Raw genomic sequence first — 25,477 nt, forward strand, 5'->3', positions numbered from 1 at the left:
ATTAAAAAATAACAATGTTGATGTTTAGACGAAAATGAGCACTTATATAGATAAAGTAACATGTTAAAAATTTAGACACCGGAATAGTTATTTTCTAAAAAAAATCCAAATATTAAAAATAACAAATGTTGATGTTTGGTAGGTTGAATTTTTGAAGAAACATGTCTATAATCACTAGTGGATTCGTTGAATTGAAAATAAATAAATAATTATAGCAATCTTATGATTATAAATTCTTGTGTCGTTTACTGAGTTCCTCTTATTATTGTGGTTGGATTGTATTTTCACTGAAGAATTGTGTAAGGAGAAAAATCTCTTGGTAAGTAATTTTCGCAATAGTAGGCTTTTCTTAAGAATTAAAGGGTCTACCACCTTGACCTTTCTACTTCATTGGCAAGGCACGACAATGTGACAAGCGAGAAGGCGGCCATGTTGATAAGGTGGGGCGACAAGTACCTGCAAAAAAATGAGATTAATATAAAATTAATAAAGGTTAGTATAATATAATCTTTCTGTTAGTCAATCGATGATCAAATAAGATCAAAGACCACTTATAATTATTTTTTTCATAATTAACTATATTTTTTAGGTTCTAAATGTAAAAGAGATTCTTCACACTAGATTTTCCGAGAAATTTGATTAGTGAACTAAATATATTTTGTATTGATATTTGAGTTCCGTATAAGCTCTAATATTTATCATTTGATTTTTTTCTTTTGATTTTTTGGATGATCACATCGCCCTCTGACTTGTTGATGTTGGTCGGCTTTTTGGCTGCTTTTTTTATCTTGAATCAGCCCTCTAAACTTGTGGATCTGATCAACCCTCTAGCTTGTCAATCTTGATAAGTCTTTTGGACGTTGATTGGCCATTTAATTATAATTATTAATGATTAAAATTTAAAAATTTTAGAATTTTAATAGTTGTATAACCTCCCTCAACTTCTAATACTATATTAAAATCCGTCTCATAGATTTAAAAGAATAAAATTACAATGTGCAAGACACCTGTTAAGATACTAGTTGGTTCAAAACTTTAAATGCGCATTTGAACTTTTAATTTAAAATAATTGAATTACTAAAAATGAAAAATAAAAATTCATAGAAGTTAATATTTTAAACAACTAACCTATATAAGTTTATTTAATTTAAAATTAAATGTTTAATGAATGAGAAGAAAGACTTATTTGAGTGAGTTATTATGAGCTGCTACTCAATCCATGTATTAATAAGAAAGTTAAATAGTTAACATGAGCTTAGCTCAGCAGTAATTGATCAATAAGGTCATGAGTTCGAATTCCTCACTCCACTTGTTGTACTAAAATAACAAATAAAAAAGATGATTTATAAAGGGAGAAGAGCGTGACAGTGGGTGTAAGATGATTTTAGGTAAAAAAATAATAATTTAATAACAACAATTTAAACAATATTTTTAGAACTAAGAACAACACAGTCCAAAAAATAGTTGATTCCACAATTGTAAATTTTATATCTATCATAGATATAGATACTTGTTTTTCCCATTTGATTAACGAATCATATTCCACCATCATATCTAGTCAAATAAATCTCATCTTGTTGGGCGCTCCAAATACAGACCGAGACGTCGCTTGACTCGTTGTCTGGGTCGTCACCACAATAGTTGAGCACGAAGCTAGTATCATCATAAAAACGCATCAAAATCTATAAACCCTCTTTCCCACTCCAATTTACGATGGAAATCTGTTGTTCCATCCCAATTTCCTTTGAACGACCAATTTTGTTGCTCGTCCAGGAACAACACGTGCAACCCTAAATTGTCATCTTTCGAGTAGCATTTGCTATCCAACAAATACATATGCAACTCATTGTGAATCTCCACACGAAACTTTTTGAAGGCGACAAGGGGTTTGCCTGGTCCGGTATATGAGCCTTCGCTGATTTTTTCCTTGTCTTGCTTTCAACCATTGATATGTCGGAGAAGGCAACGAGTAAGAGCGCTGGCAATAATATACGCTGATTCATCCCCATTGTTATAATATATCATCCAGTGTAATATGGAAGTACTTATGGATGAACAAGTCGATTTTATGCCTACAAAGGGTTCATGTTTGATTATTTATATTGTATGTTTGTTTTTATTTCGTTAGGTGTTTTGAAATAGCTGGGGTTTTGGATTAGTATTAACTGTTTGAGAAATATGAGATTGTTGGAGAAATCCCAAAAATGGTAGTGTTTGGATTTATCAAAGTTTTCGGTGTTTTTTGTAGGTAGGATATTGCACGTTGTTTTCAGAGAGAATCATGAATTAATTTTTTATGATAGGTTTTGGTACCCATTGTTGGTCATATATCATAATGTGTTGATTTGTAACTAACTAGTACTAAAAATTTTCACATGTTTTGAAGGCTTTCTTTTTATATAGACTACTGGTCGACCATTATTAAATCATTGTTCTTTTAGAATATTATTTATTTGGTTATTTTAGTCTTAATGTATTCACTTAAAAAATATAAATTAAAAAAATTGTGTGTTTGCGTATCTATTTAGTCCGCTATACTTTTAAAAAGTTCCAAATAGGTTTTTGTTGAAAATGTAATAAAAGTCTCTTATTGACTAGGTAAGGGGATCAAAAGATCATATCAAGATTCTTGTTTAACCTTTATCAAGGGGAGCAAATAAAATAACCCACTTTTAACAAGTTAATTAGGGAGAAAATACTTTTTGTTTTAAAAAAGAAAAAACATCAAAAAACCATGAAATTTTTGTAGTTTATGATATAAATTTATGTATGGATGCACCTATTACCATATCTTAAAGTTATTATTATTTTTAAACGAAAATAATAGCTGGATTTTCAAATATTCGCGCTCTTTTTTATTGCGCTGGATCATGTAATATTGAATTCAATTTGTTGTTTGTTTTTGTTATAGCTAAAAGTATATTATTCTTGCTGGAAGATGAAGAAAGATATCTAAAAATAGATGTTTCAATTGATAATGGACAACAAAAATTATTCATACAAAATATGATGAAGGAAGATATCTCATAGAAAATGTGAATAACAATGAGACATGTATACATAGACTCGCTCAATTCAAAAAAGACGAGAAAATACCTATGAGTTTATATGGATGAGGAAGAAAATTGTGTTTTCCACCACTGTCTGGGCGACAAGTGAGTGAAAAACGAATGAAGCATGGCAAGAGAGCGAGTTCGACTCGCGACTAACTAGAGAAACAATACCTAGCGTTGGGACTTGGGATTATGAATCATATGAAAATTACTAATTCCTAAAGTAGATGACTATCATGGATTTGAATTCATTCTCTTAATTAACCCTAGTTCCTTTAGACCAATGGATGAGCCACCTGGTTTGGAGAACATCTAATTGATATTTTTTTTTCTTTTGATGAATTAATTTTTTTTTCTTTTGTTGAATTTCTTTGACTTCTCTTTCTGTTTTTGATTTATAGTTTAGTTGAGTTGTTATTTTATCGGTTAGAGATTGAGATGTTGGTTAAAATATTGTGCAAAAATTGAAAAGCAGTTTATTATTAATTAATTATTGGTCCTTCATAAATTTACAATTAAACAAGACAATTTAGAATTCGGTAAAATAATTCTTAGCTAACTAATTAGTCAAGGGACTTGAACCACACAATTTAGAATTTATAAAGTCCTACCAATAACTTATTAGATTTTCAATCTTTGCACAACATTTAACAAACACCTCAATCTATTAATTGAAAAATAACAACTTAACTAAACTATATATATTTTTATATGTATGTATATAAATAAAATAATATGTTAAAAATTAAGGGACCAAAATTAGTTATTTTTGTAAAAAATATCCAAATATTAAAAATATCAATGTTGATGTTGGATAGGTTGAATTTTTTAAGAAACATGTCTACCATCAATAGTGGATTCATTGAATTGAAAATAAATAAATAATTTGAAAAAGTGGTCTACGTGTTCCAATATATTAATAAAATAATTTAATTATCCGTCGAGTTTTTTTTTTGTTAATAAATTTTAATAAAATTTTTTTGTGAAGGATCTAGTTATGGATAATTTTGAAAGATTAAATATAAAATTGAAAATTGGTGTAGAAGTTGAAACAAAGGAAGATTCACTTTGATTTTGGGTTTTGAGTGTGCTGGGGCGACCGAGTGGACAGTCACAGAGTAAGAAGTAGAAGCCAACTTACTTTTTCACTTTAATTCTCTACCATCGCTATTTGGTAATCAAAGTTCCCCTTTAATGGCTGCCTTTTTCCCTTCCTAAAGAAGACGAAGAACACATGTAATGGGAGAATCTCTCTTCTCTTGGACTACCACCTCCAAACAAAAACCCATTTCCTGCCACTTCTACTGATACCCGTAAGTCTCTCTCTCTCTCTCTCTCTCTCTCTCTCATTTTCTGTTCTGTGATATGGAAGCATAATCTCGTAGATGGTTGCTTTTTAGAGCTTTCTCTCCCATTTAGGCAGATGGGTTTTGGATTTCAATCTGTGTAGTTATCGAATTCGCGTGCTGTTGATTTGGGGTTTTTGGGAAATTGGTTCGATTGTCGGTGATGGGCAAGAAATGGAAATGGGTTTTCGATTGGCATGCTCTGTTTGTGTTGTTCTTGTTGATTCTCTGCTTAAACCCTTCCCAATCAGTGGAGCTTCACCCGGAAGACAGAGCCTCTCTTTTGATGTTTAAATCATGGCTCCAAGACCCTAATCAGAATTTGTCAAGCTGGGTGGGTTCTAACTGTTCAGATTGGGCTGGAATTTCTTGTGAAAACAAGACTGGGAGAGTGGTTTCCATTCAACTGGTTGATATGAACTTGTCTGGTCAAATTAGCCCTGGATTCTGTAACCTCTCATTTCTTGAGCACCTGGTTTTGTCCCAGAATAACTTTTCTTGCTCGATTCCGCTGTGTTTGGGCAGTTTGATCCACCTTCGGACCGTGGATTTGAGTCGGAATCGGTTCCAGGGCGCCGTGCCTGAGACATTGATGAAGCTTGAGATCTTGGAGGAGCTTGTTTTGGTTGGGAACCTAGACTTGGGGGGTCCTGTTCCTTCTTGGATTGGGAACTTCTCAACAAAGCTGCAGAAACTTGATCTGGGTTTCAACTCGTTTAGTGGTGAACTGCCTGAGAGTTTGTTGAACTCGACATCGCTGAGGTTTTTGGATCTTCGAAACAACTACTTGAGGGGCAGTGTGTTTGATTTCCATCAGCCTTTGGTTTCGCTCAATCTCATGTCGAATCGGTTTTCTGGGACTTTGCCTTGTTTTTCAGCTTCTGCTCAGTCTCTCACTGTTCTGAATCTGGCTAACAATTCTATTTTTGGAGGAGTACCGACGTGCATCGCGTCGCTTCGTGCTTTGGTTCAGTTGAATCTATCGTCCAATCATTTAACTTACAAGATGTCGCCTCGACTCCTGTTTTCGGAGCAGCTACTTGTGTTGGACTTGAGTAACAATGATCTATCTGGCCCTCTACCGAACAAGATTGTGGAGACGATAGAGAAATCGGGGCTTGTTCTTCTTGACTTGTCTCACAATCGATTTTCAGGTGGAATTCCATCAAAGATCACAGAACTGAGGAGTTTGCAGGCTTTGTTTCTGTCACACAATGTCCTTGTGGGGGAAATTCCTGCAAGGATTGGGAATCTTACTTATCTCCAAGTCATTGATCTCTCACATAACTACTTATCGGGCTCGATTCCGTTGAACATTGTCGGATGCTTTCAACTACTTGCTTTGATACTTAACAACAATAATCTTTCTGGAGAGATTCAACCCGAGCTCGATGCATTGGATAGTCTGAAGATCTTGGACATCAGCAACAACATGATTTCTGGTGAAGTCCCATTGACTCTGGCAGGATGTAAATCATTGGAGATTGTCGATTTAAGCTCCAACAATCTCTCGGGAAATTTGAACGATGCAGTAACGAAATGGTCGAACCTGAGATATCTCTCCCTCGCTCGCAACAAATTCATTGGAAACCTACCTAGTTGGCTGTTTGCATTTGAAGTCATTCAGCTGATGGACTTCTCAATAACAACACGATTCCATAGCCTTTGGTTTCACTTACCGGCAGATGGCATTCCCGCACCACAGCTTCTGAAATAAAATGATGAGAGGCGCCACTGTCAATTAAAACCACCACCTCCCATCCAGCTACCCGTCCCCGAATTTTGATGGTTTTCGTTCTTGGTGAAGTTAAACCAACCAGAGAATTTAGTGATAACATTGCACACTCCACCTCTTCCTTACCGATTTCTTCTCCGATGGAATCTACTGCATCGTGAAAATCTTCCAGGGCTGTTTCGATTTCTTGAACCACGAGGATTTGCAATTCTTTTTTCTTGCAGCGGTGTCCCGGTGCAAATTTCTCATCACAGCGGTAGCAAAGGCCTTTCTCTCGTCGTGCCTTGAGTTTCTTATCCGAAAGTCGGCGGAATTGCCCAACCCCTGATGACGTGTTCCCCCCTTTGTTCGCCAACTCGTTGTTACGCGTCGATTGTGGGCGATTGGAACTAAAAGAAACAGTTCGGGCCGATCCAAAAGATGACCCAGTTGTTTTACCCACCCCTATTCCACTGCCCGGGCCTCCTTTTCCTCCTGAAGTTGTTTGGTTTGAGTGGGCCTCTATAATCTGTGCCCCATTTTTGCCCTCAATAAGTTGGGCCATAATCATAAATTCTTTAAGCCCATTGGGCTTCATTACCCTCACCTCCCTCCGTATCTCCTCCTTTAAGCCGTTGATGAACAAGCTTTCTAGGACGAACGCAGGTATGCTGTTGATAGGGCCGCCAGATTCCTCAAATCGCCGGCGGTAATCCCTCACCGTCGTCTCCTGCTTCACTTCCATGAATCGGTCGCACAGAGTCCCTTCCAAGGTTGGTCGGAAACGCTGCAATAACAATAGCCGGAACTCCTCCCAAGTCTGTATCGGATTCTCCTTCTCCTCCCACTGATGCCAAGCCAAAGCCTTACCGTCCAAACAGAGCACCGCCGCCTCTAATTTCTCGTCATCCGTCAATCGATTAATCCGAAAATATCGGGCCACACGGTGTAGCCACGCATCGGGATTTTCCCCCTCAAAAATAGGTACCTCCAACTTGCGTAAACGGAGATCGAATACCGGGGCTAGCGTGTTCGTGAGTTGATTCGACCCATCACTTGAAGTCGCAATACTCTGAGGCGTCTTCTCCCCCACATCGATTTTCTCCAGCCCTTTCCCTTTGTCGTCCCTAGTCTTCTCTTCCATTCCCATCCTCTGTGATAGCGCTGTCATCCACAGACGCATCTCATCCTTAAACAATGCCATTTCCTTCTTCCACGATTCCCTACTATCTTCTATGGCCGAAACCACCCCAGAAATTTGTTGTTCCACTGCTTCAACTCGAGACTCCATTCTCGTAGCGACCATGCCCAGCAATCACTGCTCTGATACCAAAATGATAGAACTATGCTTCTGTTATTTATTTATGAGGGACATATTACAATTTCAAGGGAGATTTAGAGAGCTCCCGTACCTCTCCTTCCTATCCTTCTATGGACTCAGGTGCAAAAAGATGACCTCCTCCAGGAGCAGAAAAGTACATATACTAACCTCAAGGAATAATCTAGAAATTTCCTCCTCTAACTAACTTTGGACCCCTCTGCCACGTATCACATTTTCCTCCCTGGCCCACGAGAGAACGGTTTCCACTTACTCTCTCACCCTCCCCTTCTTCCTCACATATACCTTTGTGATGGGAGGTCCATCAGTTTGCTACCGCAATTTTCCCATTTCTTCTTTCATTTGTTTACGAGTTAGGAGCAATTATACTTTGTGCTTCACCAGCATTGCAGGGGATATGTTTTATGTTTTTTCTATTATCTATCTGGTCTGCATTACAAGTTACTAGCGTACATTCTAAATCACATTTTCAATTGTTTGTATGAGTAAAATGAAAAGTCGCATGAATTCCTTTGCATTTGTTATGTTCTATGCTAGTTGTTGGCTGAGTATGTTCCCATATATTTTTATTTTTTTAGTTTCGCAGATGAACGTGGGAGGTTATTCATCTGTTCTGGCTGATTTTAGTTATCAACTGTGACGGAAAGTACCATAAAAATCTTTTGGATTACCGTATTTGAATGTTGACCCGTGGAAGTTCACTCATGCCTTCACTTGTCAAGACTTCGCTCTTCTTCTCATTATTCACTAAAATTCCATGTATATTTTCCGGCCAGAATACTCTTCGAGCTAGCCTCCAAGTCTATACCTGTCATTCTACTATATATTCTAAAAGTATACTGAAATATAGTTGCAACAGTTACTTATCTATCCACAAAGTTGGATATTTATGTACTGTTGCTTTATCTGCTACATCATCTGTTCATGAATCCTCGGCGTCTTCTACCAACAAAGTCTCCAACAGATTAAGGAAGAAAGCCCTCAGGGAATCGCCGGATAGAGTGCTTAAACATAAATTAGATATGTGCTCGAGGAATGGAAATGTTATTGAAGCACTTAAGCTTTATGACGAGGCACGGAGTAATGGCATCCAGCTTAATGAACATCACTATAATGTATTGCTATATTTGTGCTCTTCCTCTAGTTCGCTTGAAACAAGTGGAGATATTGACATATTAAGTGTGGGCCTCACCAGGGGTTTTGAGATTTTTCAGCAAATGATGATTGATAAAGTATCTCCGAATGAGGCTACATTTACAAGTGCTGCAAGAATTGCGGCTGCAAAGGATGATCCAGAAATGGCTTTTGCTTTGGTGAAGCATATGAAGGATTATGGTATTGCGCCAAGATTGAGGTCATATGCACCAGCACTGTTTGGCTTCTGTAGGAAGCTAATGTCAAAAGAAGCTTATGAAGTTGATTCCCACATGGTTGCATCTCAGGTGCAGGCTGAAGAACCTGAGCTTTCTGCTCTTCTAAAACTCAGTTCTGATGTGAAGAAGACCGATAAGGTCTATGAATTTCTGCATCGCTTGAGAAAAACAGTGAGGCAGGTCTCGGAACCTACTGTCAAAATTGTTGAAGATTGGTTTAAGTCAGAAAGTGCAGCAGAAGTTGGGAAGAAACGTTGGGATGCGAGCAAGGTTAGGGAAGCAATAACTAGACGAGGTGGAGGGTGGCATGGACAAGGTTGGCTGGGTAGTGGTAATTGGAGGTTGGTGAGAACTCAGATGGATGATAATGGCGTTTGTCATTCATGTGCCCGAAAACTTGTTTGCATTGATATTGATCCAAAAGAAACTGAAAGTTTTGCTGCTTCATTAACCAAGTTGGCTTGCCAAAGAGAAGCTAAAGCTGGATTTAATCAGTTCCAGGTATGATAGTTTCTTCTTTCAACCCCAAACTTTATGGTTGAAATTTTAGTTGTTCACAAAGTGAATAGCTTAGAATATCTATCTATTGTGAATTGTGATAGATGTAAACGCAGAATTAGTCGAGTAGGTACTTGTTTGTGCACTTTTGCCCACCACGAATAAGTATTTATTTGAAAAATTTTGCGGGTAGCTTGATTTCCTAAAATATTTGTAAATGTTTTTGAAGAAGTAATTTTAAATCTGGCATTCTTTAAAAAGTATTTACAAATGCTCTTTTGAACGAATCCTAAGAACAATTGGAATGCTTTCAATGGCCAGAAGGGAGATTTAGCCTTTTTTGGCTGCATAGTCTACTTTAGCTTTTTCCAAATTACAACTACTTCATCATGTATTTTCTTGATATGATCTACTATTGTTTTAGCCTCAGCATTTAAATCTATAGAACAAGGCAAATTCATCATATCAACAGTTAAATGTGGAGATCTGGTATACACTATCTCAACACGTTTTGTCTATAGATCTGTTCTTCATATTATTGAATGCGGATTTTGCTTGTGAGGGACTTATCCCATTACTTAGGCTTGTCATCGTTAAGGCATCAAACTAAATTCTCTATCATCTTGTTGTCACTTCTATTTGACCACCAGGTTGGGGATGATCATCACTTAATAAAGAACAAAAGATTCTACCAATGCCTCACTAAAAAATTAGAGCCCTTTTCTGTAACATCCTGCTTTTATGTTGTTTGTCTCCTTTGTATGTGCTCTTGTTGTGTTGGTCGCTCTCTTTCTCTCCCTTTTTTTCCCTTGCTTGCCCACTTGTGTTCTTTTATTTATACTAACAAAAGCTTGGTTCCTCATGATTCACTAAAAAATTGCTTTTAATTAATAGCCCCTAGGAGAAGCCAATATTTTAGCTCTATCCCATTAACTCTATGAGATTCTTCAAACTTCTTAATCATAATATGTTTGACACTGTTATTGGCTAATTAACCAAGAAAAAAAAGGTAGAACCTGCACATTACCACAAATTCTTCTTGAGGGAGTCACTCCTCCGTACAAATTCATTGAAATATAGGTTGTGTCACATTCAGGTGAGGTTAAGATGAAAATAACTTTCTATTCCGTGAGGAGTGTAATATAAATGTTTACTTTTTGTTCTTCCTATGTCTTCTCTTCATCATACTTATTCATTATACATCTGGGCAATCATCAGTATTACATCTTTGCTTTAGGCAAGTAACATATTAATTTATTTTGGGCCAAATCCTGACTGGTTTTGAAGGTGAAATAATTCAGGAGTGGCTTGAAAAGCATGGTCCTTTTGATGCTGTTATTGATGGTGCCAATGTGGGTCTTGGTAATCAACATCAGTTCAGCTTTATCCAGGTGATATATCCTGAAGTTTATTCAATAAATTCATACAGAACGAGTTCCTTAGAGAGAGTACTGTTTCTCTGTTTGTTGTGATGGGTAAGTACTGCTCTTTTCTTATTGCAGCTCAAAAGAGTTGTATATCAAATGCGTCAGATAAGTCCTTCAAAAAGAATGCCACTCATAATTTTGCATAGAAGTCGTGTAACTGGAGGTCCTGCACAAAATCCTAATAATAAGAAATTGATAGAGACATGGAAAGAATGTGGTGCGCTCTATGCTACCCCTCTTGGGTCCAATGATGACTGGTATGCATCTTTCTTGCAATAATTTAGTTATTTACTTGAATGTTTGAAAATTTCAGGGTTTCACTAAAAGTACGAGCTCAAGTTCTGTGTTAGTTTCTGTCCATAAGATTGAAAAGATCAGTTGAGTACTCTTTATGTTGGTTATATTTCTCTTCTCCGTATACAGTCAGATCATAATTTTATTTTCACTGTACGAGGTTTAGTTGTTTGGATTATTGGGAACTTAATAATCCTTTCCTTGGGACTAAATACTGATTATAAGGTTCAAGCTAGAAATCCAAATCAGTTAGTGGTTTTTGGATGGTGTGTTGTGTCCTGAGAAGAAATGAGAAGGAAACATCGACCTATTCTCATGGTGCTCCTGTTTTTCCTTAATCTTGTGGCAAAGAATGTGATGAAACTTTGACCTGTCTTTAGCAGCTCGCACCCCCCTCCCACAAATCCTATCCCATTAGAAAGAATATGTGCACATAAATTCTACAGTAATAATTAGGACAAACTCAGAGTTGCCATTAAGCGAGATGAAATGTTATGTATCAAAAGGTAACATTTTACGTTTTCATTGAGGGCCTTGAGTTTACAATCTCCATTCGTTTTTGTTCCTCAAGATATTAACAGATAAATTTGTGCAAATTGAACTTTATCCAAAAAATATACTAAATATAGAAACATCATAATGTTTAGGCCAGTGAAAAGCAATGGTTTCAAATTTATCATGTAAACCCTCCTACATGTTCGACATTTATTATTATATCACAGTAAGGTGTCGTTTAGAGGGTTTGGAGACAAGAAACTAGCCTTTGCTATGGAGGATATAGTTCAGACTCCAGAGAAGATGTCCAAATTTGGCTCTTTTCCCTACTGTTTGTGTTCTTTGCAAACAAAATGAGGAAATCATAGATCACACCTTCCTTCACTGTCAGTTTGCTCTCCGAGGATGGTCTTTTCTTCTTCAAATCTTTGGATACTCCAGTTGCATGCCTCAGAATGTTGAAGGGTGGATGAATGAAGCTTTGCAGGGTTGGCATTTCAAAGGAAAAGCAAAAATTTTGTGGAATTGTGCCGCTAGAGCCATTTTTTGGAATCTTTGGATGGAAAGAAATAATAGAATTTTTGAGGATAAGTCTTCTTTTTTTGAAAATTTTTGTAATACAGTTCAGTTACGCACTTCTTGGTGGTGTTATAGGCATAAAAAATTCTTTTGTAATTACAACCTCTCATCGATTTTGCAAAATTGGAGAGCCTTTCTTCAATAGTTCTTGGGAGGGGGAGCCATCTTCCCCCTGCCCTTAGGCTGTTTTTTGTGGCTCTTGTGCAAAAAAAGATATAGTTGGAGTAGCTAAATTCCTCCTCCAACCTTGTAATCTCTGAAGATTTGTGCAATAGACATCTTCAATTCGATGCGTAAAGTTGACCCATGGCTATTCTTTTTGTCTGCTACAGGTACTGGTTATATGCTGCTGTGCACTCTAAATGTTTGCTATTGACGAATGATGAAATGAGGGATCACTTGTTCCAATTGCTTGGGAACAGCTTTTTCCCGCAGTGGAAGGAAAAGCATCAGGTGTTTTATTCATTCTCTCTCTCTGTCCCTCTATTTTCACAGGCTTATCATGTATCTCTCTCTCACACATGCATACAAGAAAGTATCCTATCATCTATTTTTCAAAAAATAACCTTTGGACGAATGGAGGAAATGTACTCCAAATTGGGTTCAATTTGAATTTCCCCTTGGGATCGTTAATGTTCTAATACTTTTGGACATCCATTTGTTTCATGATGTTTTGTCTGAAAATAGACAACTGTTAAATTGGGCAGCTTCTTTGCAATTGTTGAGCATTATAGTCACTCACTAGATGTAACTTTTTCAGAAATAAGAGATTTCTTTTCATTAATATATAGTGAAAAGGTTCACCTAAACTTCCAAAGTTTGACTTTTGTAATTTTTTTTGGTATTCTACTCATTGTTTTGGTTGCTTGTTCCTTTACTCCCTAAGGCGTATATATCCTTGAACTTTTCTTTCTTTTCATGTGTCAACAGAAAATTTGTTTCTCGTTGAACTGTTAAATTTTATTTCGTAGGCCTTTTCATTTTTCTCAAAAGCTTTGTTTTTCCATCAAAAACATTTTTTTGACCTTATTAGGGGCAATGAGAAAACAATTTTTCTCGATTTTCTTTTGCCTTTTCATGTAAAATGCATCAGTTTGAGTTGAGAATAAGATTGGGCATTTCATTTGAATTTTATCAGCCATATTAGTCCTTGATGACAGAGCCCAAGTGAAAATTTTTAACTTTCTTTAGACCCATCCCTTTGGAGATAGCCTTAGAAAGTTTGTTTCGCAGCATCATTCAGCTCCTCCACCTCTATTTTAGATGCTGGAGCCCCAAATGTCCTTCGATCTGTTGCTAAAGTTTATTAAGAAATCTATAAAAATTTCCGTGATATCTGTAATTTTTTTCCCAAATATTCGTTGATATCCAAAGATATGTCAATATATCTGTAAATTTGTGTTATCGGTATTGATAACAACATCGATATTTTCATCATCGAGTACAACAAAGCACCATCATTATAACACTCCATCCAATGTTGGCAGGTTCGATTATCGGTATCGACAGAAGATGGACTGAAACTCCATATGCCTCCTCCTTATTCAATTGTCATTCAGGTGAGATGATTAGCATGCCAAATCGTTAATTATCGAGCAAAAGCACAAATTCAATATACAGGAGATATCATCTTTAGACTTTTGATAAATTTTGAGTTAATTCTAGGAGTCTGAAGACGGAAGCTGGCACATTCCAACAGCTACAGGTGATGATCTAGAGACCCCAAAGCAATGGTTGTGTGCCACCAGAGCCGGTGATACTTCTTGAAATGGGTTTGAATAATCATCAATGTAAGTCTCCATTCACTCATCTGGAAATGGAGTATTCTAATTGATTAAAATTATAATTTTGGTCCTTGAAGGTCCAAGGTTGTGTCATTTAGTTCCTGCACTTCAAAAAGTTCTCAAAAAGTTTTCAAAAAGTTTCTAATAGGTCCCTGGTTTTTCAGAATTGTGTCTATTTAGTCTTTATTCTTAAAAAATATTCAAATAGGTTCCTACTTTTTTTGTTTTTTTAAATAATTATTTATATTTTAAGAGACAAGAAGATATATTAACAAAAAAGGGGCTGGGTAGAGGAAACCTGGCCCAAAAGGAAACTACATAATCAAAGCTTTCCAATTTTTGATAGCGATGAGAATGCTATAATTATAAAAGAAGTTCTTGTAGTTTGAGCACCACAAGAGGGGTATGTTGGGCACTACTCCAGAAAGAATCTATCTGACATCCTATCTTCAAAAATTCGCCGATTCTCTCTTTCCATATATGCTACAAAAGGTAAATTTAAATTTTGTGTCAACCGGGTACCTATTGCGAATTTTATTTGTTTACACTTACGTTACCAACATGCTACATAATTCTTAAACTAATAGAGTTAAAGGATAGAGACTTTTTTTTCTAAAGGATGATAGAGACCTTTAGACACAAATATAAAACTTCATAGACCAATTTTGTGAAAGAAACAATTTCATTGACAGTATGAAATTACAAAAGTTCCATAGAGGGACTACGTGAAGCACTCCCATTTGGCTATAAGGGAAGAGTAACTACAGTGATGGAAAAGAGGAGAGCCTTTACACCATGTAATAACTAGATAGACTATAGCATCAAAAAACCGCTCGTAAGGGAGAAATTTGGCGTTGAAAGTTCTTTGATTTCTTTCTCTTCAAAGGAGCAAAAGAAAGCTCGAATGGAATTCACCCAGAGAAGCTTTTTTTCCTTTTTAAATGGGTGGCCTGCAAGCGTGGATGCAATGAGATAGAGAATTAAAAACTTCTTAAAGAAGACTAGATAGAGAAGCTCAAAAGTCAGGGACATTCAAGTATATGAACTAAATTGACACATGCTTGAAAGTTTTGGGACCAAACTTGCAATCGAACCATTTTAATTCTTCATCTTATTAGTATTTATTTAATCATTTGAAAACTGAAATTTTACTTTGATTCATTTCAGGCATAATTATAACTTATATTCATGGCTGTCCTCTTGTTCATGAAGCCAAGGAAATTAGGCAATCTAGAACCCAATTGAAATCAATTTGATTGGAGAGATTCATGGAAGGTAACCTTTTAGAAAATGTAGTATTTTTAGTTGTAGAAGGAAGATATTATTGCGGGGATTAACATGATCTCTTCAAAGCATATTTATTTCTTTCGAGTTGATAATGTTATATTATTCATTTTATCGCATAATCATTTGAATAAAGTTATTTAGATCATAAATGATGTGTCACTACAAGAAACTTTGCATAAGATATATAGTAATGGGGTATCGCTTGCATCTAGTTTTAGTGCATCTAACTTTGGTAGCATAAAATTATACTGCAATTTGAAACTCTGACCATTTGAGTTAGAAAGGTGTCACCAGTATAAATTTAATTTTTTACTGTAGTAATACTTATGCTTATTCCAACAAAATTTTGTCACTTGTATGGAGTTCTTAATTCACAGGTAAATATTGAGTAGTCTACGCCAAAGACGGCCACTTGACCCTTTGAACTATGAGATATAATGCCATATTGTTCAAGTAAGGTTAAAAAAAAAGGGTTGGCTCGAAGGCGATATTGTTTAAATAGTTTACATTTGACTTTATCTATTGTGTAATGGCCTCCCTGTGAAGAGATGTGAAACCCGAGGGCATTGCACATAAAAACTCTTTTCCACTACAGGAGAACCTGTTGCTGTCAAAAAAGATTAGACAATAGATTACTTTGTTGATCAAAGAACACGAAGTTGAACTAAAAAAAATAGGGCAAATTGTAAAAACCACTCATAAGGTAGGGTGGTTATAATTGAACCCTTAAACTTTCAATTGGAAAAACTAAACCCTCAAACTTTCATAGATGAAAAAATGAGACCCCTTAACTTTCAATAGTAAAAATTAAACTCCTATCAACCGTAAAAATTAAACCCTTTGATAAAATTACAACTCTAAATTAAAAAAATAAGAAAGAAATCTCTAAATTTCGGACACCGGCGACGGTCTTCGTGTGGAACCAGGAAGCCCGAACCAAATCATAAAATTTAATTCAAACCACAAAATTTCAGCGAACCCAAAATTCGAAAGGCCTAAAAAAGGCCAGAATCCAAAATCAATGGGAAAACTCAAATGCTGATAAAAAAATAGTTACCAATTGACAAAACAGAGGATGAAAAAAAAAACGAATTTTGAAGGTGCCAAAGATATTGAATCTTATCGAAAAAGTGAATTATGAGTGCAAAACTCTGGCTCCATTTGAAAAAAATTGGAAAAGATCGAAATTTTTTACATTGAATTTGCCAAAAATGGTACCCAGAGGAGTTGAGTTGAAAGCATTCAAATACTACTTACTTAAAAGGTATAAATCTGGTAGAGAGGAGAATGAGGTTTTGTCCCACCATGGGGATTGGGAGATGAAGAAGCGGAAGAAGTTCCTGCGCTTGACGGTGGCGGTGGTAGGGCGCGGGAGGTTGGAGATGCGGGGAAGAATAGAAGGGCTTTTGGTTGAATAGACATTTTAAAGAGTGAGAGCGAGATTGGGCTTATGTCATTTTGTTCACCCTTCTTACCTTTTTTCACGTTCTCTCTCCCTTCTTCTTACCATTATTTCTCTTTCCATCCATTCTTTATTCTCTGTTCTTCCCTCTCTTTTGTAATTATTCTTTTTTCTTTTTCATTCAACAATGGTAGAACTTAAAACCAAACAACAAATTTTTTTTCTTTTCATTTTTATCTTTTTGGTAATAGAGAGATCTCTCCTCTCGTTCTCCCATTTTTTTTTGTTTTTGTTTTTTTTGTTATCTAAAGAACCAAAATGGCACCATCACCTATAAAATTACCTTCATCTTCATCCTCGAGAAATCAGAAAATCCCAATATTAGCGGTCATGGCTTCACTTTCTTTTGACATTTTTTTTTTCATATTCATATTTGATTTTCATACTCAATAAGCGTGAGAATTTACTTTTATTTTTCTGGGTAAAATTATCGGAGCCGTCGAAGGGAGGGGATTTGACGGAGGTAATGTGGGGTCGGTTGAACAATGAGAAATCCGGTGAGACAGGAGAAGAATGTGTGATTTTACACCTAAGTTTCCTTCTTTTTTTCTACTTTGATTCAAATCTGAAACCCACGCTGCGCAATAGACCGCCTGCACCAAAATCGTACTCTAAATTTGCCCAAAACCGACATTGAGAGCTAGAGCGAGATGTGAACATTGAGAGCGAGAGCGAGATCTGACCACCAAGAGCGAGAGAGATCAAACTTGAATCTTGTTTTCTTCTACGTGCTACTTCATCATCGAAATTTTAAGCTGAAAACCCTAACTTATGCTTTGGTGAGAGGAGGAGAGGTTTTTAAAATTTGGTATTTGGTCTGTGCCGTGATTTGAGGATAAAATTGATTTAAAATTTTTTTAACTTTCCATAATTTCCCAAACCCTTAAATTCTTTTTACTCTCATCTCGTTTATAGGTTTTTTTTTTCATTTTTATTTCAACTTACCAAATTAAGAAAAAGGAGTGGTAAAGATAAGAAGAGATCTGGTAAAAAAGAAACAACAATGGCAGGAGGAAGAAAGAGAGAAGAGGAGAAGATGAAGAATGAAAAGAGAGAAAACGTGCCGTCCAACTTTCCCCCTCGAGATTTGCTCATTTCCTCTCTTCCCTACTTAAAGCTTATCAACTGACTTAAGCATCAGATTGTGGTCAATCGACACCACACCGATGTTTATTCTCTTATTTTCTTTTTTATTGCAGATCCAAGCTTTTCCAGATTTCCAAATCAAATCTTTATCCAAAATTTTGACGGTCGATTCCTTGGGTTACTTGGTTCGCTCGACCCGACGTTTGACCCGACCCGAGTTCCCAAATATTGCATCAACAGTTGGATAAAGATTAAACGGGGAAGATAATAAACACCGGTGTGCTGTCGGCCGACCACACTCCGATGCTTAAGTTAGTTGATGAGCTTTAAGCGGGGAAGAGAGGAAATGAGCAAATTTCGAGTGAATTGCTTGAGAGAGAATGACATACCTTCCTTCCATTTATAGGTTTTGGTTGCAGTGTGAACAGGCGTTGGAAAAGTCAAGGAAGTTTGTCAAAGTTGATTACCGCTCTACAATTGGCTCTATAATGAAACCAATAGATGCACAAAAGCGTCGATGGGTTCCTTGTGTTCAATATATGCACTATGGTGACGGCTTCATTGGCGGTGGTCAAAGAAAGTGGTTGAAAAGGGGGTGCGACCCAGTCTTTTATTGTGCGGCTGGGAGGGAGGTGTTGCACAATGCGTGGCATAATGCCAAGCATTGTGCAACCAGCGCACATAAAGTGCTCTTTTATTCTTGTGGGCATGGGCACTTTAAAATGTCCTGGTTGCTTAAAATAGGATCCATTTTCACACTATTCTCCTTTTGGCCGTCGAATATTATTCGCAATATCGTTCCTTAGAGCCGCACCTTGCTGCTTTCTTTTGGGCACGTGGTCTTCACGTAGGTACACAAAAAGGTATCACGTCATCCTTTTCGTACATATCTTGTTTGAAAATTTGTTTTTTTTCCTCTCAACAACAGTGCGGTTTATTGAGCATCTTTGAGGCTTTAGGGAATTTATCGCGCGATTTGTACGTTTTTTGAAGGATTTTTTAGCGGACTATTAGGATTGGCCGTAGTCAGGGCACCTGGTTGGGCGGTTTATTGGACGGTTCTAGGAGCATAGTGTAGTTTATTGGGCAACCAGAGACGTCGTCCACCTTTTACGCATCTAGTTAGGCATCCTTGAAGTCACTTGGTTAGGCATTCCTGAGGTTCTTTCTAGTCTCTTTTCCTTTGAGAAGCTCATTTGGAGGCAATTTTGGCAAGGTATTTTCAAGGTAACTCTTCGATCTTTTACTCTTTTTCTAACGCAATATGAAGGATTTTGGGTTAGGGAGTTTGGTAGCCGTTACCCCCTTAGACCCTTATTACGAAGAATTTACATTTGACTCTTTAGAACTCTTTGACCCAGCTAGGCTTCCCTCTCCCGTACCTTCCTTAGATGTAGGGATCTCGAGGGTTGGGGAAGATACCGAAGAATGTTCTTTTGCTGAGGCGGTGGCTGAGAGAGCGACTATTGGGGTAGCGAGCGGTGAGTTTTCAGGTAGGACTTCAGACGAACCTGATAGTTTATATCTGAACTGTGCTGGTATTACCGCTATATTAGAGCGAGTGAATACAGCTGTAGTACGACCAAATGGGGTTGATATAAGTTGTTCGATCATAGACACCATTACTGTAGCTCATGAGGTATCACAATTGTCGATGACATCTCCAAACCGATACTTAGCTGCTGGGCCCGCCAGCATTCGCTCCACTATTAGTCAGAGTACTCGGGATTTTTATTGTTTCACTTATGAAATTCCAGAGAACATTATTATGCGCGTGTCGGGTCCTTGTGAGCGGATGTGTAGACAATGTGGTCATAAGGCTCATGTCGTGCTTGTCTAGCCCGAGCTTTTCTCTTTCTACTTGATTCTCCTTCAGCTGGTCCGCCAAATATCGTCCGGATCTCATGCGGATTGGGCTGCTGATATGCTAGCGGTCCATTATGCGGAGAAGAGCGATTACCTCTTCCTCTTATATCTACGAACTCTTGAAGATACCCTTGTTGTATCAGGGTCTCCATTTCTTCTTTCAAGTGAACACATTCAGCAGTGTTGTGTCCAGCTTTTTTATGGAATAAACAGTAACGGCTTTGATCTCGGGGAAAATTTTCCTGTTGTCTTTTAGCAGGCCACCTGAGGAGATTCTTATCCTTGATTTCCATCCAGATATACTCTACTGGTACAGTTGTTGTGGTATATCTTCGAATGTTTTTCTGGAATTGCCGGTCTTTAGGCTGGTAGTAAGCTTTTGCCCTTTTTTTAGGATTTTGCCTAAAGGTCTGCCTCTCATTTTTTGTCTCGGGGCTTTGAGCAGCATTTCCCGGATTCTCTCGGGCATTGAATAATTCTCCAGCATGCATATGTTTTTGAGCTCGAACGATGAAATCATCGAAGGTAGTTGGAGTTTTCTTACCTAAGGACCAAAGAAATTTCTCATCTCTTGTCCAGCCATGATGGCAGTCAATGCAGTTCTGTCAGTGCCTCCTTCAACTTTAAGGACTTCGTTATTAAAGCGGATGATATATTCGCGTAGGCTTTCGTTCGCTTTTTTTCGGAGCGTCAGTAAGTAGGTAGCTGGCCTCTTCTACTCACGTCCCCCCTACAAACTATCAGAAAAGCACGAGTTAACTCCTGAAAGGAAGTTATCGACTGCCTTTTAAGTTGTCGATACCAAGTACTGGTTGGACCGGTAGGAGTTAACGTAAATGCCCTACATTTTATCTCGTCACGAGCCCCCTAAAGATCCATCCGTACACTAAAGATGTCAATATGGTCCAATGGATCTTTGGTACCATCATATCGCTTCATGGTTGGCCATTTGAACTTTGGCGGTATTGCTACTGCCATGACATTGTCTGTGAACGGGTGCCCGACCCATCGCGTGGTTTCTTCGTTTGGTACCTTATCGGGGTAACCATTATGATTACTTAACGTAGCGTCTGGACGTTCCTCAGTAGGGATTTGGCAGCGATGGTTGAGGAGGTCGCGCAAATCCGATTGTCCTTGGCTTTCATGTTCTTTTCTTCGGTTTTCCAGGAATTCCTGCAGGTCGATATCCATTCCCTCTAAGTCTGTTCATAACCATGTCTGGTAATATCGTCGTTTGCTTAGAATGCGAGCCTTGGGGGAATTGACACTATTGGGGGGATTCTTGGGTCGGTTGTTTCCTCCCAGGGTCAGTTTCTCCTGATGATTTAGAAGCGGGCTTGTTCGTGACTCGTCTTCTCCTTCTATAGGAGCCTTTCCTTTGACTGGATCTCGAACAGGTGGTCCCTGAGTGGGGGAACTAGCGCAAATTCCTGGGTGTCCTTTTTGTTTTAATTGATCCAGAATTTGGCCCATATCTCCCTTCAGTCCCTGCACATCTCGGTTAATTTGGGTGTACTTACTTTGACGTCGCCGAGGCACTTCGGTGTCGTCTACGAAATGGGTAGTCACCGTGATGTTTTATTGTGCCTTCCTGGCACCTTGAACCGGATGCCGGAAAGTTGGCTGGGGGGACGTCATATGCCTCGGGCTAGGATGTTGCATTCGTCGTCTATGAAATTCCAGAGAACATTATTATGCGCATGTCGGGTCCTGATGAGCGGATGTGTAGCCCACCTCCAGGTGCAATGGCCTTATACGCTGCTATGTTTAGTCATGGCCTGCGACTTCCTCTTCACCCATGTGTGCAACACTTTTTGAGTGACATTTGTTTAGCTCCCGCCCAGCTGGTCCCCAATGGGTGAGATCTATTGTTTGCATGTTTTATAGCCTGGCAATACGACGGTGGGGGAGGCTTAATCGTGGAAATTTATGCTATTATTCACACCTTTGCTCTGAAAGTTGTTCCTCCTCGGGACAACTTACAGAGGGCAGTTTGCGTTATTACGGCCTATCGGATCTGATACCACTAAGGGCTTATCCTCTTTTCTCATCGATAAACAAAAGTACAGGTTTTCCCGAGGAGGAACAACCTTCAGAGCAAAGTGTGAAGAATAGCAGATAGGAACAACCTTCACACCTTTGCTCTGAAAGTCTCCACGATCAAGCCTCCCCCACCGCCATATTACTAGGCTATAAAACATGTAAACAATAGATCCCACCCATTGGGGACCAGCTGGGCGGGAGTTAAGCAGACGTCACTCAAAAAGTGTTGCACACATGGGTAAGAGGAAGACGTAGGCCATGACTAAACGTGATAGTGTATAAGGTCGTTTCACTTGGAGGTGGGCTACACATCCGCTCATCAGGACTCGACACGCGCATAATGATGTTCTCTGGAATTTCATAAGTGAAACGATATAAATCCAGAGTACTCTGAGTAATAGTGGAGCGAATGCTGGTGAGCCCAACAGATAAGTATCGGTCTAGAGATGACATCGACAGTTGTGATACCTCAGGAGCTACAGTAATGGCGTCTATGCTCGAACAATGTACATCAACCCCATCTGGTCGCACTTCAACTGTATTCACTCGCTCTAATATAACAGTAATACCAGCACAACTCAGATATACACTATCAGGTTCGTTCGAAGTCCTACCTGAAAACTCACTGCTCGCTACCCCAATAGTCGCTCTCTCAGCCGCCGCCTTAGTAAAAGAACATTCCTTGGTATCTCCCCCAACCCTCGAGGTCCCTACGTCTAAGGAAGGTATGAGAGAGGGAAGCCTAGCTGGGTCAAAGAGTTCTAAAGAGTCAAATGTAAATTCTTCGTAATAAGGGTCTAAGGGGCTAAGGGCTACTGAACTCCGTAACCCAAAATCATTCATATTGCATTAGAAAAAGAGTAAAAGATCGAAGAGTTACCTTGAAAGTACCTTGCCAAAATTGCCTCCAAATGAGCTTCTCAAAGGAAAAGAGACTAGACAGAGCCTTAGGAATGTCCAACCAAGTGACTTAAAGGATGTCTAACTAGATGCGTAAAAGGTGAACGACGTCTCTGGTTGCCCAATAAACTGCATTATGCTCCTAGAACCGCCCAAAAAATCGCCCAACCAGGTGCCCTGACTACGGCCAATCCTAATAGTCCGCTCAAAAATAGCCTAATAGTCCGCTCAGAAATCCTTCAAAAAACGTACAAACCGCACAATAAATTCCCTAAAGCCTCAAAGATGCTCAATAAACCGCACTGTTGTTGAGAGGAAAAAAACAAGTTTTCAAGCAAGATATGTACGAAAAGGATGACGTGATATCTTTCTATATACCTACGTGAAGACCACGCACCCAAAAGGGAGCAGCATGGTGCAGCTCTAAGGAACAATATTGTGCAAAATATTCGGCGGCCAGAAGAAGAATAGTGTGAAAATGGGTCATGTTTTAAGCAATAAGTACATTTGAAGGTGACTATGCCCAAAAGAATACATGTCCACTATATTGGGAAGTTTATTACGCTACCAACACAAAAAAAATATATATATATATATTGTTTTTTTTATATATTTGCAAAACAGAAACAAGTGCTCACAAAAGACGGGCGGCGATATGAAAAACACTATGAGCTGCAGCGACACTATAGGCAACACATTAAACGGCAAGCTTGGAAATGTATAAGTACCTCGACGACGAGCAACAACCGAAGAAGAGAGCAAGTTCGGTAATCCTTTGGGCGGTCTGTTGTGCGGCCTGTTGTGTGGCTTTCTGTTGCAAACAAAAAAAAGGTATATGCATTAACGAAAACAAAAGGCTAAAAAAAAATCACTCATCGAAGATAAGAGAAGAATACAACAACAAATATTGCGGCGATTTTGGTAGATGAAGGAAGTAAAGTGGACAAATGGAAGTCAAAGTAAAAATGCAAAGAGATGGAGGTGGGTGGTGGCTACCAAAGAGAAAAAGAGAGGGAACACAACATACTTCAAAGCTAGGAAACCCTAACTTTGATGTGGGGGCTTAATGTTGGAGGAATTAAAGAACGGGACTTGGCAGCCCCTGAACTGGTAAAGGAGTTTGGCCCAAAAGGGCCCAACTCATTGAAGAAGAAACTAGCGCACTTTATGCGCTGGTTGCACAATGCTTGGCAGCGGCACCTCCCTCCCAGCCGCACAATAAAAGGTTGGGAGGGGGAAGTTGGGTGGGCCCGCCGCCTTATGGTGGTGGGCCCCGATGTTGTGTGGTCCATTGGGTCGCACCACCCTTTTCAACCACTTTCTTTGACCACCGCCAATGAAACTGTCACCATAGTGCAGATATTGGATGCAAGGGACCCACCGACGCTTTTGTGCATCTATTGGTCTCATTATAGAGCGACAATTGACTTTTCCAACGTTTGTTCACACTGTCACCAAAACCTATAAATAGATGGGAGGTATGTGATTCTCTCTCAAGCAATTCACTCAAGATTTGCTCATTTCCTCTCTTCCCCGCATAAAACTCATCAATTGGCTTAAGCATCGGAGTGTGGTCGACCGACACCACATCGGTGTTTATTCTCTTATTTTCTTACTTATTGCAGATCCAAGCTTCTCCAAGTTTCCAAATCAAATCTTTATCCAAAAATTCGACAGTTGATTCCCCGGGTTAATTGGTTTGCTTGACCCAACCCGAGTTCCCAAAATCTGCATCAACAGAAAAGTAAGAAGGGTCAATGTGTAATCTCGCACAAAAATGACATATACCAACGCTTAGAAAACTTATGTTTTAAAAAAGGTGAGTAGAAAATAATATTGCATTTTTAAAATGCCTATTTAGTCCAAAAACCCAAGAAGAGATAATGACTTAGATTTTTTTTTAATTTTTTATTAAAGTTAATTTTAGGATTTAATTTTTTCATTTACGGAAGTTTGAAGGTTAAAGTTTCACAATTGAAAGTTAAAAGGTTGAATTGTAACAACTACGATACTAGAGGGAGTTTTTGCAATTTACCCAACAAATTATAAACAAAAATAAAAAATGATTATGAAGTGAGAACTAGATCTTTTTTTTAGTACACGTGGGGTGGAGGATCGAACTCATAATTTCTTGGTTTGAGATATATGCCAATTACCAATTTATGCTCGCTTTGAAAGTGAGAACTAGTTCCTTACTCAATGTTTGAGCACTCTATAAATAAGCTAATCAAACTTAATTGAACGTTCAAGCATGCATTACTAAGACTCCATTTGATAACAAATTTATTTGTGAATATCATGTTTATTTGCACACAATTTCTTTAGTATGTTTAAATAGAAACACATTTTAACCCTTATCAAAATTTCAAAAATCAAAATACTTAGAAAACTTTATTTATTTATTTATTTTTTTTGGTTTGGAAGTTAGCTTAGATTTTGAAAATGTTATTAAAAAGTAGAGGTAAAATAAAGAAATATATAGGTGAAAGTAGTGTTTACTAGCTTAATTTTTTAAAAATAGAATATAAAAAAACAAAGGGATTTTGTAATGGGCAGCTAAATTTTCTTGTCATATTTAACCTGTTCGAATTTCCAAATATGAAAAATTATTTGAATTCTTATTTTCTTATTTTTTATTATTTCAGTTTTACCTCCCTCGGTTATAACTATAAATCTTGTTGTACCCTCACTAATTTGTCTTATATAAAAGCATATCACTTGTAGAAAGTAAATGAGTTATAGTTTAATGATATATTTAGTTATAGTTCAAGATATAACATTTATAACTGAATTACCATATACGAAGTATTATGTCATACAAGTTTTTCATAAACTAATTTTAATATTTCCGTGGTTAGGAACTAAATTAAAAATGTTAAAATATAAAGAATTAAATGGATTTTTCTAAAACAATACAGACTAAATTGAATA

General features: G+C 37.8%; 2 protein-coding genes and 1 long non-coding RNA gene across 4 annotated transcripts; 2 read left to right on the top strand and 1 right to left on the bottom strand.

Annotated features, from left to right (window-relative positions):
• Window positions 1-4,225: 4,225 nt before the first annotated feature.
• LOC148207676 (uncharacterized) lies at window positions 4,226-8,212 on the top strand. The gene is made up of 2 exons (XM_088118356.1): window positions 4,226-4,366; window positions 4,454-8,212. Exon 2 carries the CDS (start codon window positions 4,563-4,565, stop codon window positions 6,114-6,116), a length of 1,554 nt encoding a protein of 517 aa, XP_087974482.1. The 5' UTR covers window positions 4,226-4,366; window positions 4,454-4,562; the 3' UTR covers window positions 6,117-8,212.
• On the top strand, window positions 8,133-15,338 carry LOC111025800 (proteinaceous RNase P 1, chloroplastic/mitochondrial). 2 transcript variants are annotated; one of them, XR_015787723.1, is made up of 8 exons: window positions 8,133-9,326; window positions 10,625-10,714; window positions 10,826-11,007; window positions 12,451-12,571; window positions 13,606-13,677; window positions 13,784-13,908; window positions 14,287-14,394; window positions 15,070-15,338. XR_015787723.1 is itself a non-coding variant. In XM_088118355.1 (7 exons), exons 1-6 carry the CDS (start codon window positions 8,133-8,135, stop codon window positions 13,883-13,885), a joined length of 1,761 nt encoding a protein of 586 aa, XP_087974481.1. In that variant the 3' UTR covers window positions 13,886-13,908; window positions 15,070-15,338. The 2 variants fall into 2 exon arrangements, 1 of the variants encoding a protein (XP_087974481.1); XM_088118355.1 differs by lacking the exon at window positions 14,287-14,394.
• Window positions 15,339-15,573: 235 nt separating this feature from the next.
• LOC148207677 (uncharacterized) lies at window positions 15,574-24,430 on the bottom strand. Its single transcript, XR_015787726.1, has 2 exons — window positions 16,447-24,430; window positions 15,574-15,796 (listed from the first exon to the last, which is right to left on the bottom strand). It is a non-coding gene; the product is annotated as an uncharacterized LOC148207677 (long non-coding RNA).
• Window positions 24,431-25,477: the final 1,047 nt, after the last annotated feature.

Source organism: Momordica charantia, unplaced genomic scaffold (genome assembly GCF_013281855.1).
Source record: "Momordica charantia cultivar OHB3-1 unplaced genomic scaffold, Mcharantia_2.0 BLBB01000108.1, whole genome shotgun sequence".
Taxonomy (NCBI): domain Eukaryota; kingdom Viridiplantae; phylum Streptophyta; class Magnoliopsida; order Cucurbitales; family Cucurbitaceae; genus Momordica; species Momordica charantia.